We start from the raw sequence: 22459 nt of genomic DNA on the forward strand, positions 1-22459 counted from the left end.
AAGCTCAAGGTCCTTTTTCTTTATTTTGTCACTTCTCTTATTTATTGTTCTTTTGTGAAAATGTTATATAAGCCCAATTTCTAATCACTTCTTTGAGTTACTCACCACTGAATTTTCCCATATAGGCATGATATATGTGTTAAGAAAATTCCGTTTTTCTCTTTTTGTCTTTTGTCAGTGTCATTGCCAGAGTTCCAGCCCATGAAGCTAAGATGGTCTGAGAAACAAAACAAAAAACAAAAAACAAAACAAAACAAAACAAAAACTTCTCTACACCAACTAAAGGAAAAATCTCTATCTCTCCTACAACTACTGCTACTCTCGGTACTTCACTTCTCACACCAGATGTATGGGACTTTTTCCCCCCCACAACAACTGGGTATCTTACAACTCAATTCCATTCTTATCTACCTTGGGTTAGCATGGACTGCACAGGTTAAGAGCTCAGTTTCACAAGACTGTCCTCACTCCCCAGTTCAGATGCCAATTGCAAGTCCAGGTTGTCACATGTGCTACTGACTGCCCAGCAATAAATCAGAGGTTCCCACAATCCCCTCCTCAGGTTTGATAATTTACTAAAACAACTCACAAAATTCAGGGAAACACTTTAGTTGTGTTTACTTACTTATTACAAATGATATAGTTCAGGAACAGTCAAATGAAAGATGTATATGGCAAGATATGGAGTCTGGGCACAGAGCTTCACTGTTCTTTCTGGGTACACCATCCTCCCAGCACCCTCCATGTGTACACCAACCCAACTTTCTGAACTCTCCTTTTGGGGTTTTATGAGGGCTTCATTACATAGACATGATCAATCACATCATTGGCAATTGCTGATTAAGTCAATTTCCAGTCCCTCTCCCCTACCCAGAGGTTGGGCTATAAGTTCTAAACTTCTGATCACAGGATTTGTTCCTCTGGATAGATGGGTAGAAGAGAAATATTTTTTTCCTTCCCTATCCCACAGAGCTTGTAAACCCTATTTAAAGAAATTGAAAAAGAGTCATAAAACTTTTGGGGAGAAAGAAATAGAAAATAGTATGTTTTGTGAATTAGTTCTAAGTAAAGAACAGATATATAGTTGATTAATATTGTAAGTGATAACTGACATTGCTAATGTACTCTTCCTTCCCTGTCCCCTTCTTTATTTCTTTGTTTTTCCAATCTATTTTGCCCTGTCACCCATAGAAGAGGCAATAGGGAGACAATCTAAACTGTTCCTCCAAGCAGCACAATTTTAAGAACAGGAATCAGAATAAATATTTTTAATCCAAACAAAACACAAGCTTGGTTTCTTAGTATTGATTAACATGCCTTCTCTTATTTAATTCTCAAAACAACCTCATGAGGCAGTGCATGGTAACAGGTGTTCTGTAAGGCACGAACGGTAGAAGTATACATCATTTTCGTAGATACTGCAGTCTCCCCACAAGAAGCTGTGGTCTTCTTAGTGCTGAATTGGCTTAAGAACCAAGAAAGCTCGGTGCTCATCAACATTCTCCTAAATAGAAACAGAAATATTCTTAGTGCACTTACTTCTAGGATAGTATTGTAAATCTGAAGAGTAAAAAAGACAGCGGTTTAGCAATTGACTTTTTTATCCGCTCTGAGAGGACCCTACCTGCATGGAGAGTGACACCTGTATCTGGGTCCTTCTTAGGAAGGCAAAGACCAGCAAAAAGCCATACATCCTCTTTCGCTGGGCTTTTACTTCATTCCACATTTATTTCTTGATTAAGTAAACTGGGAATTCATAGACCATAGTGTTTATGGTGGTGGGATGTCTCCTCTCACAAATGAGGAAACTGAGTCTTAGAAAGATTTGAGATCATTCCCAAAGTCACTTAACTAGTATGTGGTAGAACAGAGATATGGACCCAGAACCATCAGATTTCAGAACTGTGGACTTTTATATCCCATGGTGTCCAGAAATCTTGGTTGATCACCCAAAATGCTTTTCCATTTCCCTTCTCTCTAGTCACCCTCTGGTCAGGCATGGCCATGTGACAATTCTGGCCAGAGATGTAAGTCTGCTACAGGATTCTTGGAAACATGTTTGCTTTCCTGATAGGGATAATCCTCCCTGTCCCTTCTTTCATCAATGTAATGAGGAGAACTGAAATAGCCATTATGCAACCATTAGGAAAAGCCAAAATAATTGAAGTACCTTTAGTGCTGGTGGAGTTCAACTGTTGAACTAGCAGTGCGCCTGCATTTCTCTTTGAAAATAATGAGTTTAAATCACAGTATCCAGGTTTCTAACTACTACCAATTCATAAACTCATGTAATGTCTTTTGCTGTGATTATTTTGCCTTATTAATTTTATAGTCTTAATTTTCTTGTGTTTTTGTCTAAAACTACTTCGTTCATTCTTGATTTTTAGTATTTCTGAGCAAATTTAATCTAGGTGTGATCCATGTAAGAAACATTGTTGGACTTTGTTTTTAACTAAACCTGAGATTTTATATCTTAATTTTAAATCTGACAAAAGTTTAACAGTAAGTCTATTTCAACATTCTATAAGAAGAGACTAGTGTATGTCACTTGTAAGCCACATATTGAATATAAAACAATCTAAACATGCTTCATAAGAGAAAATCAGTAGCATAGTGATTCATGGGAAACCAGTTACCTATTAATTTTTTTCCTGGTCCAAATCCTTCGTAAACATGCAGATGACCATGACAGACCAAAGTTGTTGGCTTCATCGGGAAGTTGATAATATTAAGCTGAATGATGTGATTTAAAGGGGCTACTAACCTCCATTGGCAACTATGGCACAGATGAAACAAAGTCAGAAATTATTTCTAAACAGAATATATTGTTAGTTATTTTGCTCAGAAATTAATGCATCAATGTTATTGACCCCCAGTGAGCCTTAGTTTTTGTGTCTGTTTCCTTATGGTTGTGAGAGAGAAAGATTTGTTCTTTAAATTATATCAAATTTATCAAGTAATACCTAATTTGCCAAAATTTATAAAGTTCACACATTATGGTGAATGGTTGACCAATTGTGGATATTGTTTTAAATTCTGATTGAAAATTTACAAGACCTGAAGGACGTACATGTGCCAGAATTTGCCCCAAACTCCCATGCATCATTTATTAAGTATCTACTATGTGCCCAAATAGTTTACATACATTATATCAGCCTCCAACATTCTTTGTAGAGATTTGACTTTTCACTTTGCTAATACATGGTCTATTTTGTTGAGAAAGTACAATTTATAAACAAGAACATTCTTACATTGTTTTGTTTTGTTTCCATATTAAAGGCCATAGATTAGGGGTTACCTAAGAGTGTATTCTTTATGGAAAAGAGGTGAAGAATAATGTTTTAAGCAAATACCAAGTGTTGATGTCAGTCAACCCATTTTTTCCACACACTTCTTCCATTATAATAATCATTCCTTCCTTACCTCATAGTAGTTCTGTGAGAATTTCTTGGGATCTGCATGATCCCTTCTGGCTTGGTCAGAAGAATATCCTCACAAGGGACCAAGTGCTCTCTGTTTGAACTTTGGGAAAGTCTGGTTATTTTACTGTCCTTTGGACCTAAAAGAATAGGAAGCAGAGAAAATGAGAATCAAACCAATGTTTAACAGGCTTCTTATATGTCTTTTCAGATCAAGGTAAACAGCTCTCTTCTCTAATTGTCCTGGGAAAACAAGTAATTATTAGGAGGTGGTTGGTTTCACTGAAAATTTTCTCCATCTTAAATATTCAAAAGGTACAGGAAACAAGCACATCTCTCAGAATGATCTCTGACATAGCCTAGGGTCTATGGAAGATTACAGGACACAGCTATGGATAATACCTGTTAACTGCCTAATTCCATCTGAAAGCAGTATTCTTAATATATTCTTCCAAGAGAAAACTTTCATATGATATAAATGCTTTATTACTCACTTAACGTTTTCCAAATATGCAGTATACACAGGTCTAGAAAAATATATTCTCAGCAATGCTTTTAGGTGCCAAGAGGGGAAGTTAGCTTTCAGTTGTCTATATCAAGAAGAAAAAAACCTCACTAATTACATGTTCTAAAGTTCAATCTGACAACTCCGAATTACATCGTTTACACTTACAATGCTAGAATATAATATTTGTGTAGTTTGTTTTCAAAACTTATTCTAATTTTTTATTATATCATTACAAAGAAAATTCTAATCAGAGATAATAAATTGTCCACAGCTAATCAACCAGCTAAGATTTAGAACCCAAATCTTCTGAGTCACAAGAATTACGGCTGCAGAAACCATTCTTTGTGGTATAAAACTGCAGCCACAGACAAAAGTTATCTTGCAACCAACATATCTTAGCCATTTTCAGAAATCATATACAATTCAATCAAGTTCTCTATTGAGCAGTTTCCCTTTTGGACTTGATCAAATCTTAGGTGACTTAAGTAGATTTTCCTTTCAAACACATACTAATTTCCCCACAGAAACATAATTTCTTTCAAAATGCTGTGTATGTTTTGAAATATTCCTAAATAGAGTAATATTGATTTTTTTAGCCTTTACACGTTTATAAAAAAACCAGACATACCTAGGACTTTCAAGACTATATAGCTTATGCCAAATGCACCTTGTACAAAGGACTGGAATGTCACCCTCACCAGCGGTTCAGGGCTCATGAAAGTCATTGAGTAAAGTCTTCTCCCATGTAATCCACCTAGGTTAAAAAGTGAACTCTAGTAAAAAAAAAATAAGAATGACAATTTTACAGCAGTTTCTATATTTTAGGCAGAGCAATTAATTTAACCCACAAGGTAGGAATTGATTCCATTCTGTAAAATGAGGAAACAGGATTCCAGAACACAAGTGACTCACTCAGCATCACAAACTAGTGGGGTGGGAAGTTAGGATCTTCAACTTGGGTCCATGTATCTAATATCCATCATTATCTACTTTGTTGCAGTGCTTCCTGAAGGACAGTAGGTAGTAAATTATTTTATCTTTAAAATGACTGATACGACCTTTTTCTCCTGGAAAAGTAACCTACTTATTAAAAATACCTCACCATGAAGATCTATGATGGAAAACATTTTCTACTTGAAAATGTATTATTTGCCTATAGTCAGTCTTTTATTGATTGCTTTGAGAACCTAAGTCAAAGATAGAAGGGAAAATTATAATCATAATTCTGACATGATTCAGAGGGCTGATTAAGCATGTGTGGAAAGAACCTGTGAGTTTCTTAGGATCAAACTCTTCTACATTAAGAATAATTCAGTATCATTTTGAACCATTTATTTAAATGTCACCTGCTCAGAAAGATATCTGCTGATTGTACTACATACAACTATGTGGCACCTACATCCCAGATACTTCTTTTCTCCTTTCCCACTTTAGTTTTTCTTCCTTAGTTCTTCCATCTAAGATGCCTTATATTTTAGCTTATTATGTGTTTTCTCCCTGCTAGAATATAAGCTTGATAAGGGCAGAAAATTTATTTTTTTCACTACTGAATCCTCAGAACCAAGATGACTCAGTCCCTGGCTAATAGTAGGTGCTTCACAAATACTTGTAGGATGAAAGGAGGGAGGGGATAAGAGCCAAGAAAGAGAAAAGAAGAAAAACATTCATTGGCATTTTAAAGTATACAATGGTGAAATGCTATTTGAAGAATGAACTAATATTTCTTTGCAGCAAATAGAAGTGAATGTAACTTTTAAATGAATTGCTACCTTTAACAGGGAGAAACAGCATTTTACAGTAAAGAATACTATATAATTTAAGTAAAGAATGGCATTTCCATTATAGGCTTTCTATTCTCCTAGATGCAATCTGAAGGGACAGAACAATTCCACCAAGTTCAAGCTGACAATTTCAAAAATTAAAGAAGTGCTAGGTTGGAAAATTATAGGGATTCCTCAGGTAATCTACAATGAAGTCAAGCATGGTTTTCAATAGGCAATAATGATAAAGGCAAGTTTCCCCAGAAAATGTGTCTCTCTGTATAAGAATATAGTATATTATAGAAATAGCGCTATCAATTCGGAAGAAAAAGACTTTTTAAAAAGAAAGCAGCAATAGAGTCACTTTACCATATGAGAAAATATATTTCAGCATGATTTTGAAAGTTTTTTTTTTAATTAAACATTCTGACCTCAGAATGGGGAATAAATTTTTAAGCATGAAAGCAATGAGATAAAAACCAAAGATCAAAGACATGTATGAATAAACAACTAAATTTTTAAAAATTTATATTAACATAATAAATAATACAAAAGCAAATGGCAATACTAAGAAAAAGCATTAAGAATAAATTAATGACAAAGGAAAGCATTAAGAATAAACTTATGACAACATTAAGAATAAGCATTAAGAATAGATGTGACCAAGGAAAAATATCTTTTATATAAAGTTCATAAAGCAATAAAAAGAATAATACTGAAATTTTAAAAAGGCACAAAAGACAATGGCAATTAATTTTTTAAAAAACAAGCTGGGTACAGTATTTGGGAGGCTGAATTAGGAAGATCTTTTGAGCCCAGGAGTTCGAGGTCAGCCTGGGCAAAATAGGGAGACGTAGTCTTAAAACAAAGAAAAATAAAAGCAAAAAAGAAATTATCTCCATTAATGATTATTTTTAAGGGACAATTGCCTATTAAATTGACATATTAGGTTCTGGGCATGGTGAAAGAAGATCCTAGGCACTGCTAATGACTGTGAAAATTAAGTTAGCCTTTCTGAAGAGTAATTTAACAAATCTTCATGAATAAAACAAACTCAGCAAAAATTCATAAAAAAGAAAACGTTTCGAATCCCTAGGTGTTGAAGTATACAGAAGAGAACAGACAGCAAGGTCTCTGCTCTCACGAAGCTTTCATTTTAGTCAGGTAAATGAAGATGGTTTCATAGAGAGATCAAAGATGAAATGAAAGCCAATGTAACAGACAATGACTGTGGGAAGGAATGGATGATGCTACTTTAGACTGAGAGGCCCTCTTTGAGGAGGTGACGATTCTCTTGTTCACTTATTTATGAAGCGCCTTCTACATGTCAGGCACTGTTCTAGGCACTGAGGCTTCTTGATCCAAACAGGCAAAAACTCCAGCTCTCATGAAAATCATACTCAATTGGGAAGACACAGATAAGCCATAATCATGAAAAAAAAAATTATAATGTGTTAGATTCTAAACTTTTAACCCCGGACTCCAAACTTTTTGGTACCAGGGACCAGGTTCATGGGAGACAATTTTTCCACAAACAGTGGGAGGAATGGTTTTGAGATGAAACTGTTCCATCTCGGATCATCGGGCATTAGAGTCTCATAAGGAGCAGGCATCCTAGATCCTTTGCATGTGCAGTTCACATTCCTATGAGAATCTAATGCTGCCACTGATCTAACAGGAGGCGGAGCTCAGGTGGTAATGCTTGCCCGTTGTTCACCTCCTGCTGTGTGGCCCAGTTCCTAACAGGCCACGAGTTGGTACTGGTCTGCGGCCCGGGGGTTGGAGGGTTGGAGACTCTTGTGTTAGAAGATAATAAGTGCTCTAAGAAAAGGGAACTGAGAAGTCTGGAGGCAGGGGTGTGATGCAACATACATCAGTCAAGGTTGGTCTCATTAAGAAGGTGACATTCCATCAAGAATTGAAGGACATGAGGCACAAGGATGAGAAGGAGCTCTTTAAAGTGCTGGGAATAGACAGACAATGGTCCCAAGGTGAGAATGAGAGGTATTGGGAGCCCATGAGCTGACAGAGAGGGAGTCTTCCAGGGAGTGTGAATTTTATTCTCGCTGCAAGAAGCCCTGGAACTGTTCTAATCAAGGAAGATGAAGGAGGTGATCTGATTCTAGGGGGAAAATGTGCCAAGCAGATAGGCTAATTAATTGTGTCACTGTAGTCTAAATTAGATTGTACTTATAAAGAAAGATGCTTTAAGCAAACATTTGTGCTTTCTAACCCAGTGATTTAATCTCTCAGAGTTTGTCCTAAGAAAACAATCCCACCATCACAGCAGTTTCCCTGGCCTCTACGCACTTTGGAATCAAGCACAAATAGATGCCACACACATGGTCAATGACATACACAAACTTATTTTCTTTCCAGATTTCCCCATTAACCAAATTATTTCAATCACCTCCCACCTCCCTCCTTACTGCGAGCCAAAAAGCTTTCATTACATGTGTGCGAACAGGAGGAGGCAAGTTTGTTTTGTTGAACAAAAACAGGTTTCTCTGTGCATGAAATGAAAAATGAGTGCTGGCATGTTTTCAGCAGATCTTTTCAATCCTGCCACTTTAAAAGCCTTTAATGTATTTCTGCTTTATTTTTTCATTCACCTTCCTCTCCTGCTCTATTTTTAACCATCTTCTGACTTGCTCTTTTACAATATATATTCTTCCAGCATTCTGGCATGGTTCCACTATGTTTGAAGAAGTTGAGCCCTCTTGCCTTTTTTCCCCTTCCCTACACACACACACACACACACACACACACACACACACATATACACACACACACTCTCAACCTTAAGTATATTTGCTATCTCAATTCAAAGTACTTGAAAATGTTAAGGTTTTTTTTTTTTTTTTTTTTTTTTTTTCTAATTCTGTGAAGAAAGCCAGTGGTAGCTTGATGGGTATGGCTTTGAATCTACAAATTACTTTGGGCAGTATGGCCATTTTCACGATGTTGATCCTTCCCATCCATGAGCATGGAAGTTTTTCCACTTGTTTGTGTCCTCTCTTATTTCCTTGAGCAGTGGTTTGTAGTTCTTCTTGAAGAGTTCCTTCACATCCCTTGTAAGTTGTATTCCTAGGTATTTTATTATCTTTATAGCAGTTGTGAATGAGAGTTCACTCATGATTTGGCTGTTTGTCTGTCATTGGTGTATAGAAATGCTTATGAAAAATGAGCCTGTATAGCCAAGACAATCCTAAGCCAAAAGAACACAGCTGGAGGCATCACACTACCTGATTTCAAACTGTACTGCAAGGCTACAGTAACCAAAACAGCATGGTACTGGTACCAAAACAGATACATAGATCAATGGACCAGAACAGAGGCCTCAGAAATAATGACACACATCTACAACCATCTGATCTTTGACAAATCTGACAAAAACAAGCAATGAGGAAAGGATTCCCTACATAATAAATGGCTTTGGGAAAACTGCCTAGCCATATGCAGAAAACTGAAACTGAACCCCTACCTTATGCCTTATACAAAAATTAACTCAAGATGGATGAAAGACTTAAACATAAGACCTAAAACCACAAAAACCCTAGAAGAAAATCTAGGCAATACCATTCAGGACATAGGCATGGGCAAAGACTTCATGACTAAAACACCAAAAGCAATGGCAACAAAAGTCAAAATTGACAAATAGGATCTAATTAAACTAAAGAGCTTCTGCACAGCAAAAGAAACTATCATCAGAGTGAACAGGCAACCTACAGAATGGGAGAAAATTTTTGCAATCTATCCATCTAACAAAGGTATAATATCCAGAATCTATAAGGAATTTAAACAAATTTACAAGAAAAAAACAAACAATCCCATCAAAAAGTGGGCAAAGGATATGAACAGATACTTCTCAAAAGAAGACATTTCTGTGGCCAACAAATATATGAAAAAAAGCTCATCATCACTAGTCATTAGAGAAATGCAAATCAAAACCACAATGAGATACCATCTCATGCCAGATAGAATGGCGATTATTAAAAAGTCAGGAAACAACAGATGCTAGAGAGGATGTGGAAAAATAGAAACGCTTTTACACTGTTGGTAGGAGTGTAAATTAGTTCAACCATTGTGGAAGACAGTGTGGCGATTCCTCAAGGATCTAGAACCAGAAATACCTTTTGACCCAGTGATCCCATTACTGGGTATATACCCAAAGGATTATAAATCATGCTACTATAACGACACATGCACACGCATGTTTATTGCAGCACTATTCACAATAGCAAAGACTAGAACCAACCCAAATGCCCATCAATGATAAACTGGATAAAGAAAATGTGGCACATATACACCATGTTATACTCTACAGCCATAAAAATGAATGGGTTTATATTCTTTACAGGGACATGGATGAAGCTGGAAACCATCATTCTTAGCAAACTAACACAAGAACAGAAAACCAAACACCGCATGTTCTCAATCGTAAGTGGGAGTTGAACAATGAGAACACATGGACACAGGGATGGGAACATCACACACCACGGCCTGTCGGGGGGTGGGGAAGTAGGGGAGGAATAGCATTAGTAGAAATACCTAATGTAGATGACGGGTTTATGGGTGCAGCAAACCATCACGGCATGTGTACACCTTTGTAACAAACCTGCATGTTCTGCACATGTCACCCAGAACTTAAAGTATAATAATAATAATAATGAAAATGTTAAAGGTGTTTGCAAGGGGAAAAGCATTCCTATTACATTCCTATTACATGGATCAACATTTTGGTAGCATTATTATCAAGTCAGACTCATTCCTGATAATAAGCTGCCTACATGGACAAGACTCCTAGCACAAAGTTTATATCCAGGAAGGATTACCTGCCATCTTTCTCTTACTGTGTCTTTCTTCATAAATAATTAGAACTGAGTCTTGACACACAGGAGACCCCAGGAGTGACAGATACTCAACAGTAAATTTTGCCATACTGCTTGGTGAAACTCTGAGCACCCAAGAACATTCCAGTCTTCCTCTATAATCCAGTGGATATCGTGGAGTGGGAAAAAAGCCTCTGGGCTTTTCTAGCTCTGCTTCAGAGCAACAGCCTGCAATTCAGAACACACAGACACCAGGGACCAACATAAATAAAGCAAAGAAGAACTAGGTTCTACCACAAGACTGAAAAACCTCGGCTTGAAAGAAGAAAATTAAGACTTTGTTACTGTCAGTTACAAATTATTATGTTAAAAAAGCATTCTATTTAATGTGTCTTATTTTCTTGAAATGATATTATACAGGTAGAATGTAAATCACAATTATTTTGAATCAATTTTAAATGAATTTTTAAAGTTTCTTAGAAAATAGACAGTAGGTTGCATTCTCTATTCCCAGCAGGATTTCATTTTTTTCCTTCTTTGAGATGCAGCTGAAGACCTGTTCCTAAAAGCTTCACTAAATTAGTTGAATTTGCTGGGACAAATGATTACATTCATTTGAGCTTGTGACTGAGGTCATGAAAAACATAATTTGCTGGATATACTGAGATGTCTCACTTCTTCAGCTTGCTAAGTCCAAGGGCACCCTTGGAACTTTGGGATACCTTCTGCAGTTCAGATGTCAGTTTTTCCCTGGCCCATTGACTCGGCAATCAGCTTCTCTTATGTCCTGATCAGGGCTTCGTCCTTAACTCTCTCTTCTTCCTTTATGTCTATTCCTTTGACAAAAACTTTCTGAGCAATTAAAAAATGAAATATTCTATGTTCATATTTGAATGTATGTGTTAGTGAATATACAATTATGCATGCTCTGCCCTAGAGAAATTAATACTATAACTGAGGAGGAGGTACGTAAACATGCTTTTATTAACAGTAGAGGTAGGTGAAAAGTGGAATAAGGGAAATGAAGTGCTACAGAAACTTAGGATTCTACTCCATTGTTTGGTTTTCTGTCATTTCTTTGTTAGTCCTCTTTTTTTTTTTTTTTTTTTTTTTTTATCTGTATGGCTACAAGAATCTAATCAGATATTTACCATTTTGATTTAATCGTAAACTAAATGATTTTTCAGTCTATAATCTTCCCTCACTATGCTCTACCATCTGAGAATGGTGTATAAAATAAAAATAAATCAAACTTATTTCCTACTGAAAGCAACTAAAGTAGTTCAGCTTGCAAGATCTTTCAGAGTCTGGCCTCAACCTGTCTTTCTAATCTTTTTAGTTTTTCTCCCTCTCTATATGAATCCTCTGTGAAAAGTCTGACCGGAAATCACATAGAGCCATGAATTACCAACAAGTCAAGACTTTATATAAATGGGAGTAACAACTAAAAGAAACTATTGCTAAGATTCATTAACTCCCTAGTGTAAAAAGTAAGTGGCAGGAGTGGGTGGGTGTTAAATATGGCATGGTCCTAACATTTTGTCTCTGAAAATAATTATAGAATAAAACAAAGCAACACCTTTCTCTATGTAAAACTTTCAAAGTTCTTTGGCATGCATAACTGTTTCTGAACATATTTAAAAGAGAAACATTTTATTTACATTTTAACAATGTTCATTTTCTAATGACCTGAATAAGGTCATTCAAAAAATACATTAGATGGCACTGTCACCACCATTTATGGACCCTTATCTCGGGTCAGGTCCTCCCTGTTTTAAGTGCCTTACATGGATTAACCTATTTACGCACCCACTGAATTCATTCAACTCAGTCCATTGAAATCAATAGTTTATAGGATCTTGGACCCAAGTCTGCTCTCTGTCTCAATCCCAAGTCCAGATTTACTTTTAACCTAACGCTACCTACCCCCAGCTTTGACTCTTTGACTCATGTTGCCAGACAAATGGTCCTAGGTCCACTCCTCATTCCTGGAAGATTTTAGCAGTCATTTTCTCCAATACTTTTCCTGTCACAGTTCTTTCTGATTTCAATCACTATATACATGATGATTCCAGCACTGAAGTTTCCCAGCTCCTCAACTTTCCTGCAATGATCTTGTCTTCCACCTGACCTCAGCCACTTATCCTTATGGTCAACCCCTAGACACTTGATCAACAGCAGTAACTCCAAGCCTTCTGTAATCTCAGTTTCAGGAACCATTTTCTCCAACCACGACCTTCCATCTTTTCAGTCTCCCTTAATACTCCTTCCACCTTTTGGGACTCATAATTTACGTGTCCTACCACCTTATTTTTGTCCCAAACAAATATCTCATCCGTATTTCATTCCTTACCCATCCTAAATTCCAATGATCCATCATTTTAACCACTTATTCACATACACTCTGAATTCCCTTATACCCTTCACATACTTGGGAACACTCCACTTTGATTAAATCTATACTCTACCTACTCTGTATCTACCTCAGTGTATCCAGAGGAAAACATACAACTAAGTTAACTGGGGGCATTTTGCGCTCTGAAATTATGATCATTCATCTCAGGGGGGCTTTATGCTACCCAGCAGTTCTACTATATCTTTCTATTCACTATGCTATTTTCTAGAGAAATATTTCATCCTTTTTTCTCTTAAAAAATCAAACTTTCTTGAACAACTCCTTCTTCTTGTTCACCTGCTAAGAAAAAGAAGCAATCAGAAGAGAAATACCGCAAGCTCCTATCTCCATCTATACCCATACACCTCATACCTGCACTGGTGCCTAAAGATCCTGCCTTCCATCCATTAACTATAGATGATGGTTATTTTGCTCCTATCTAAGACCATCCCCTCCTTTTGGGCACTAGATCTCAACTTCTTTCTTCTACTCAAAGTCTTCACTCTTGCAGTTCTACCTTCTATATCTTACATTTTCTTTAAACTCTTCCTAGTTGTTTACTGGGGTTGAATGTATTGGGGAAGGAGAAGACATGGGCAACAAAAGAAAAACTACCACTTGGAAACCAAGAGTGATAATAAAATAGAACTTCTATCTTCCTACAAGTCTATTAGAGATTTCTAATCCTCCAGTTGCTGTTAGTTTTGACTAAAAATCAAAATCCTATTTTATCCAACAGACAGTGATAGCTGTGGAAGAATGAAGAGAAATACTAATGCTGATGCTGGTCTTAGTCATCTCATACCCAGAGTCTTTACCTAGCAAGATACCTGCATATAGAAGGACTTTTGTTCAGATTCAGAGCTTAAAATAATTCTGTGTTAATTCTCCAACATTCAAGCACTTGTTCACAACCACAAAATTTTTAAAAACATCTGCAACAGGTCTAGCTTTGGGGTAGAAATGATCTCCAGCAATCATAATAACAACTCTTCCCACTTTCAGCTAAAGCTACCAACCAGAAGGAAAACACAGAGTTTACAGTGTTCCACAGAAAATTTAGCAAAGCTAGACAGACAATGCAATGGGATAATGTGAACATTTATTACCTGTCCAAGATGCACTGCCTGGCGAAGGTATGGGTGGTAGTAATTGTTGTTTTAAGGTTTTGCATTTATTATTTGTCTGAAGTGAAGCAGGACCTGTATTTGGGGAGAACATGTTAAAAATAAAGATGAAAGCCTGAGGACAAAATATAGTCGGCACCAAAGCAGCCACTATCATAAAAGAAACAAATCCAGGATTAAAGCAGCCTCAGAAAAAGTCAGTTTTACTCTAACTCTACACATGGGAGAACTTATTTTGCAGAATCTTGCATTTTAGTGTGTTTAGTAACTAAATGAAATTCTACTCTATGGTTTTCTCTTTCACGCTAATTTATACCACACTCACTGTTCCCAAACCCACTCTAAAGAAAGAGGTATTGTTTTAATAACATCTGAAAACAATTTACCATTGATTTTTGATTGGATCCAGTCCAAGAAGACCATCACTCTGGCAAATATACCCGGCTTCCATGGCTGGACACAGCCAGCTCCCCAGCTGACAATGCCATAGAGGACAAAGGGACCATTTTCATGTCTACATACTAGTGGTCCACCAGAGTCTCCCTGAAACACCAATAAAACATGTTCTAGAAAACTGCTTTAATCTGAAGCTCCTGCTTTCAATTTTTAGAACAAGAATGGCCAATAATGTATTCATAATGTGTTTAATAAGATTTGTTCTTTGTCAATTTCCATTTTTACGTACTATATATTCACTGTTTTGCAAAAGCAAACAAAATGTATGAACAATCAGATGGTAATTTGATTCCAGGGTGAAGATAAAGCTTAGTTCACATAATAAGAAAACAATTACTAAGTCTTCCCAGCTCCGCTGGAGGGACATAGTCTTTAAATGATATCAATTAGTAAAACTGTAATATTTAAGATTTCAAGCATCTTTTAAAAATAAAAATTTAATTAGGAAACTGCACAGTGGCTCAAACGGATCCATCATAAGAAATGCGCTGCCTGCTTTGTTTCTCTCTCTTTTTTTTTTTTTTTTTAAGGAAATTGGGTTAGGGTCATTGGGTGGTAACCTCTACATGTAGTGTTTTCCCTATCACTGGTCCCTCTTGACACAATCTATTCAGATCAAAGAGTAGAGTTATGACATACACAGAGAAACTAGGGTGTTGGTGGTGAGGTGAAGAAAAGTGAAAGGCTGACTTAAATCTATTAAAATGTATTCACTCTAATTCTAGTATTCCAATTTTATTTTGGCTTACTTGCAGGTACCAAAATTACACAATTTCAAAGATTTAAAGGGTCAAACTAATTTAACTTACTTAGATATTATATGTGAAAAGTTACAATTAGAGAAATAAGTGACCTGTCCCATTTCACACACATAGGTATTAGCAGCAGTAAAATCTGAGCCCATGTCACCTGCCAAAGTTCCGTGCTCTTTCGCTTCCACCAAACTGATAAATATTCATTAATGGAACTACCTTAAACTGCTCTAGTATCGGGCTTACAGAATTACTGAATTCAAGGAAAGACACATGGAAATTTAACTTATAGTTAATTTTGTTCACTCTCTTAGATATGGCTACTTAGGTCATGATTAAACACATTTCAAAAGGCAAAAATACTACCCACAAGCACTAAGAAGCTCAGGTAGATGGAAGCGTCTCTCTTTAATATTTCTCCCAATATTTGCATTGTTTAAATTGATAAATTATAAGCAGAAAGAGATTTTGAAGAAAATCAACAGTGGTATTGTTATTAAGGGAACCAAAATATGTACATCACACACATTTATCTATTAATTAGCACTAACTTCTTCTACATATCTCTTGAGGTTCAATGTGAAAATCAATGGCAGTGCCCAATATATGCCCTTGTTTATGTCTCTTTCTATTTACAACATGTGCCCCATTTGAGGGTAAGCACTGCATCGGATTCAACTTTGTATCCTAGGAAACCTACCGCAATACTCAGCACATAATACATGCTAAATAAACGTTTGTTTAATTTACAGTGAAATTTTTTAAACTAGTTGTATCAAAGCAAGCCTTAATACATAGGATTTTCATCTTTTTAGGGTAGGCTTTCCAATTTTTAATGAAGTCTTTTGCAGGAAGTGGATGGACACAAATGTATTCAGGACCAAACTAAGTCATTTGTCTTCTTGTTAGATAAATTGTGCACATATTTGATGGCACATAAATTGATGGTACATATTTGAAATATCTATTTTACTAAAAAATTTAACAGAAGAAACCTTAACTTGGGAAAAAAGAGGTACAGTCACTAGTCTGTAATGTAGAACAATTAACCTTTCCTCCGGGCCTAATTTTTTCACATAACAATTACATTTAAGACTCCTTTCCAGTTGGACAATGGTCTGATGTATCCAGTCAAGTGTTTCATTTTAAATCATTGATTTTTTTCAGTACCAATGCGTACCCAATACATAATTTTTCAGGCAATCACAAACATTCCATGATACAGGGAACCTGTTCAATTTATCTCTTTTTGCCAGTGCCTATCATATGGTCTAGTCCATAGTAAATATTCAGCGAACAAATGAATTTTTTTTTTTTTTGGTGAGACGGAGTCTTGTTCTGCTGCCCAGACTGGAGTACAGTGGTGCGGTCTCGGATCACTGCAAGCTCTGCCTCCTGGGTTCAAGCGATTTTCCTGACTCAACCTCCCAAGTAGCCGGGACTACAGGCACGTGCCCTCAAGCCCGGCTAATTTTTTGTATTTTTAATAGAGACAGGGTTTCACCATGTTGGCCAGGATGGTCTCAATCTCCTGACCTCGTGATCCACCTGCCTCGGCCTCCCAAAGTGCTGGGGTTACAGGTGTGGGCCACCGTGCCTAGCCACAAATGATTTTTTTTTATTAAAAAATTATTCAATGCCTACTGTGAGCCAGACATACTGAGTAAAACAGAGTATAAACAAGTCAGATGGTAATAGTAGCTACAAAAGAAATACTCAGAGTGAATGGTAGAGAATAAAGGTAGGTATATGTGTGCCTACATGTGCATGTATGTATATGCAGTTTCAATAACATTTGAGCTGATACATAAATGATGAGAAAGAGCCAGCTTTCCAAAAACCTGGAGGAACAACATTTTACGCAAAAGACACATCTGGGCTAAGGCTCTAAGGCAAGACACGGCCAGTTAGAAGGCAATCAATGAGGTTGAGGACATATATTATTCTGTGAAGAGAGATCTGTGACTTTGTAGATGAAAGTAAGTTAGAAAAAATATCAATGACATTCTTCACAGAAATAGAAAAAATAATCATAAAATGTATATGGAACCACAAAAGACTCAGAATAGCCAAGCCATCCTGAGCAAAAAGAACAGAATTGGAAGGATCACATTACCTGACTTCAAATTATACTACAAAGCTATAGTGACCAAAACAGCACAGTACTGTCATAAAAACAGACTCGTAGAACAATGGAACAGAATAGAAAACCCAGAGAAAATCCATACATCTACATTGAAGTCATTTTTGACAAAGGTGCAAAAAAAAAAAAAAAATACATTGGGGAAAGGACAGTCACTTCGATAAATTGTGCTGGGAAAATTGGATGTCCTTATACAGAGGAATGAAAGTAGATCCTTATTTCTCACCATTTGCAAAAGTCAAATCAAAATGGATTAAAGACTCAAATCTAAGACCTCAAACTATGAAATTAATTTAAAAAACACTGAGGAAACTTTCCAGGACACTGGACTGAACAAAGATTTCTTTAGTAATACCCCACAAGCACAGGTAACCAAAGCAAAAATGGACAAATAAGATCACATTATATTAAAAATCTTCTGCACTGCAAAGAAAACAAAGCCAAGACACAACTCCCAGAATGGGAGAAAATTTCTGCAAAGTACCCATCTGACGAGAGATTAACAACCAGAATATTTAAGGAGCTCAAATAACTCTATAGAAAAAATCTAATAATCTGATTTTAAAAATGGACAAAAGATCTGAATAGACATTTCTCAAAAGAAGACATACAAACGGCAAACAGGTATATAAAAAGGTCCTCAACATCACTGATCAGAGAAATGCAAATCAAAACTACAATGAGATACGATCTCATCCTAGTTAAAGTGGCTTTTATCCAAAAGACAAGCAATAACAAATGCTTACAGGGATGTGGAGAAAAAGGGAACCCATGTACATTATTGATGAGAACGTCAATTAGTACAACCACTATACAGAGAATAGTATGGACATTCCTCAAAAAATAATAGAAATACCATTGATCTAGCAATCCCACTCCTAGGTATATACCCAAAAGAAAGGAAATCAAGATATTGAAAAGTTTTCTGCACTCCCATGTCTACTGCAACACTATTCACAATGGCCAAGATTTGGAAGCAGCCTAAGTGTCCATCAACAGATGAATGGATAAAGAAAATGTGGTGCATGTTCACAATGGAGTACTACTCAGCCATACAAAAGAATGAGATCCTACCATTTGCAACAACGTGAATGGAGCTGGAGGTCATTATGTGAAGTTAAATAAGCCAGGCACAGAAAGACAAACTTCGCCTATTCTCATTTGTTTGTAGGAGCTAAAAATCAAAACAATGTAACTCAGTAACTCATTGGGATAGAGTATAGAAGGATGGTTACCAGAGGCTGGGAAGTGTAGTGACTGAGTCTAGGGGAAGTGGGAATAATTAATGAGTACAAAATTAGAATGAAAAAAATAGTATTTGATAGCACAACAGGGTAACTACAGTCAATAATAATTTAATTGTGCATTTAAAAATCACTAAAACAATGTGATTGGATTGTTTGTAACACAAATTATAAATGCTTGAAGTGATGGACCCCATTTACCCTGATGTGATTATTCCTTGTATGCCTGTATCAAAATCTCATGTCCCCCATAAATACATACACCTACTATATAACCACAAAATTAAAAATTGAAAAAGAACTTAGAATAAAAAATCTGAAATCCAGTTAGCAAAGAACAACAGGATACTATATTGCATATCTGAAAACCTCATGTCTCTGCATTCCAATATTGTTATTCCCACCTTCCTGAATGAGAAAGCACATTAGCAGGTCTATTACCTCTAAGTATACATAGGAGAATAAAAATCAATTACTTGATAGAAGTATTAGAGACTATTTTGTCAAAGCAAGTTTCTAAAGTCACCCTTTTAGTAACTTAGTGTTCTTTGTAATTGAAAGCTAGCCATATTTATTAGAATCTCAACTTCTAGTTTTCCTCCCATATATGGGCAGTACATTTGGTCATGCTGCAGCCAAAGTGACAGTTGTATATAACTGAAAACATAAGTGCTGAGATCATGATACTTAGGTCACCTGTGACATGGACCTTTCTAAGACCCTCTCTAGTTCTTTTCTTTCCACACAAAATAAGCTCACCCTGTACTGTTAGATGCTGTCAAATATGTAAAAGACAACATAATTACTTGTGATCTTCTTGTTGAAGAAAGAAAAGCCATCCCTGAAATCCTGCAATAGACTGAGGGGAAGAATGAACACATCAATTCAGAGTACTTTTGTGATTTTTATCAGGTAACATTTATGTAGTCTAGCGGACAGCAGGAGTGCACTTTCCGTATTCCTCACATCTTCCAGCCCATGTCCTGGATCTGTGCCTGGGGTCTTCCCCACTCTCCACTCCACCCAGGAGGCAACCCTAAAGTATGGGAAGTGCTGAGGGATAAACAGCCCTTTCCCACAGCAGCACTCAAACTATGGCTTCAGGGAAGGTAGTACATACATATCCCAGCTCCCTCACCCCTCAGATGGATAAATCCGTCACGTGTATTTAGCATCACTGCCCTGAGTTTCCTGCAGGATTAAGCTTTAGGCCCTCACTATGGCAGATGGCTTAATAATGCATCCTAGATAGGCTGCCTTCCCTTCCCTGTGCCATCACCTCCCTTTCCTACTGGTGATATCTATGATTCCTAAAACAGACCGTTGCACCTGAATCCTTATCTCAGGGTCTGCTTCTGGGAAATGCAAATAAATATATACAAAATTAAAACAGAATTTATAGCTTGATGCTATAAAAGGAAGGGGTTAGAGACAATAAATTTATATTCAGTGTTAAAGGGGACTTCATTCCCTCTCTCATATTTTCACACGGAAGGACATCCACCTAGATTAATGCCCAATTGTTTCTCCCTCGGGGAAGTGAAATCTATTGCTGCATGTTTCTTCACTGAGTGCTGGGGAAAACTATCAAAGAGCTGCAGAAACAAGATTCATTCTTTCTTTCCTCTCTACGCCAGACCAGTAGGAGTGATAAGTCTGGAGAATTTGGGCTGCCCTATGGACCCAAACTTTCCCTTAGGTAGGTAGCCTCAAATCCAAACCAGGGATTGGAGGTGGGCACATGGAGTGTTAGAAACTCTTCGGTTGTATGTATATCTAAAGTCACATTCTTCCATTAACTTTGTGAAGGTTAAAGTTGGCATTGTACAATCTGTTCATTCACATTCTGTCTTTTTCTTAGTTAATTATGAACTTGCCAATATCAAGCTTGTACAATAGACATCTTTGTGATTATTTTAATTTGTGGTGGAAAAATTAAGTGAGAGTACAGAGATTAATGATAATATAAAACAATAAAACTTTTAAGTCATAAATAGGACACAGAAGTTTAGAACTTTTGTTTTTCCTTTTCTGAAAGTCTTAAGTATACCTGAATACATCTTCCCTTGCTCAGGCCTGCTGAGAGGCTCTGCTATTTCCTACCTTCTCACCAGCTCCTGTATGAACCCACCGGCCTTTCTCACTGTACAGCTGCTTCCAGTCACTCTCTGACATCTCAGCAAATACGGATTAATTAAGTTATTACTTTTGTTGCCCCACTGGTCTTCATGCAGGGATGTGATATTAAAGCACATGACAAGTTGGTGGCTTCAGCAGTGGTTTCTCCTATCTATAGAAACTCTCCAGCAGACGGCAATTTTCCACCTATAAAACCAGAATCCTCTCACCTGACAGAAATCTTTCTCTCCAGATGCTGCAAAGCCAGCACAGATCATCTTCTCTGTGATCCCTCCTGGATGGGCCGAATAGTAAGTGTGTTCACATACCTCTCTTTCTAACACATGCACTTGAATCTGCTGTAGGCGACTTGCTAAGCCACCATCTATTGAAGAAATATTCAGAGAGAGCTCGATGATGAAGTAAGCAGCAAGTGATATTAGAAATGCATTTAAGTTCAGACTTAGCTCTATACCAACATAGCTGAAGTCATTCAGTTTGGCCTGAGCTGATGTAGAATACTGAAGTTAAAAATACAAGTGTTTCATGTAACATGTCTTCATGTCCCAATTTGGCATTTTTGTAAAGACAGGCCACTGGCAGGAGAATAAAACCAGGAACACTTTTTTCCTAGCTTATTTTCAATTTAAATGTTAGTGTATCAAATATTTCTGCATAAGAATTCAGGAAGAAAAATTCAGCATAATATGAATTGGTATCATATATGACTTACACAATTACAAATATATGATTATATATTTTATACATAAATATATAATTGCTTACAAACAATATGCTTAAATGATTTCCAAATATAAACAAAAATCGTAATCCTACTTTTCATCTACTGTCATTGAAGCCTAATCACACCTCCAATTAAAGAAAATACAAATAATTTATTTTCATATTTGATCCTTAGGCAGGCCTGTGTTAATATGTATTTTGCATGACTCATCCTATCATTTTAGATTTATGACCAATTTTTTTAAGTTTAATATTTTATAGCCCTATACCTTTTGGGGCAATATTAATAGCAAGTACTTTACATTTATATAGTATCTTAATATTTATAAAGAGTTTTATTCCAACCTAGTACAACAACATTTTTCCTATGTGAGATCAGGTTAATCACACTGATCTCACAAATGAAAAAGGCAGACCTCTGAAAATTTGATCTCACAGCTCTTATGGGACAGAACTAGAATCAAACCTAAGTTCAACTCTAAATCTTGCATTCTTCTTAATATACTAAAACTCCTCTTCTCGGGGACCATCTCCCTTAGTGTTACTGACCATATCCCAGGAATCAAGATTCATTTCCTCTCCTTGCTGGAAAGAATGAATTCACCTTTTATAGAACTAACTACCTCTCTGTTGCCTGGTAGTCATGGAACTCCTAAAAGTCAAAGGTATTAGAGAGCAGGCACATTTATTCAAGGGCTTTGAAGCAGGTAAGCCAAGAAATATTTACTGAATGCCACGCAGGCTTCTAGCCTTGGGGAGAGAGTGCGCAATGACAGATCTGCCTCCAAGAGGTTCTCAGTCTAGTAGGTGAGATGTAGAAGATGACTGCATGAAATCATGCCAAATACATTAACGTGCAGTGAGAGGATAAAACCAGGTAGTGCGGAATGTGACTGGAAGCCTGTCCTGCTGCAGCAATACGGGCCAAGAAAGGAAGTGATATTTCGATTGAAAATGCAAT

At 36.6% G+C, this 22459-nt stretch overlaps 1 protein-coding gene across 1 annotated transcript in view; it reads right to left on the bottom strand.

Annotated features, from left to right (window-relative positions):
* Positions 1–22459, bottom strand: part of OVCH1 (ovochymase 1) — a 79795-nt gene that overhangs the window by 24378 nt on the left and 32958 nt on the right. The window contains 9 exon segments of the mRNA XM_023208924.1: positions 107–166; positions 168–207; positions 2637–2776; positions 3424–3559; positions 4556–4681; positions 10523–10747; positions 14024–14116; positions 14428–14584; positions 20985–21139. Of these exon segments, the coding sequence (XP_023064692.1) occupies positions 107–166; positions 168–207; positions 2637–2776; positions 3424–3559; positions 4556–4681; positions 10523–10747; positions 14024–14116; positions 14428–14584; positions 20985–21139 (1132 nt within the window).

This window comes from Piliocolobus tephrosceles, chromosome 10 (genome assembly GCF_002776525.5).
Source record: "Piliocolobus tephrosceles isolate RC106 chromosome 10, ASM277652v3, whole genome shotgun sequence".
Lineage (NCBI taxonomy): Eukaryota > Metazoa > Chordata > Mammalia > Primates > Cercopithecidae > Piliocolobus > Piliocolobus tephrosceles.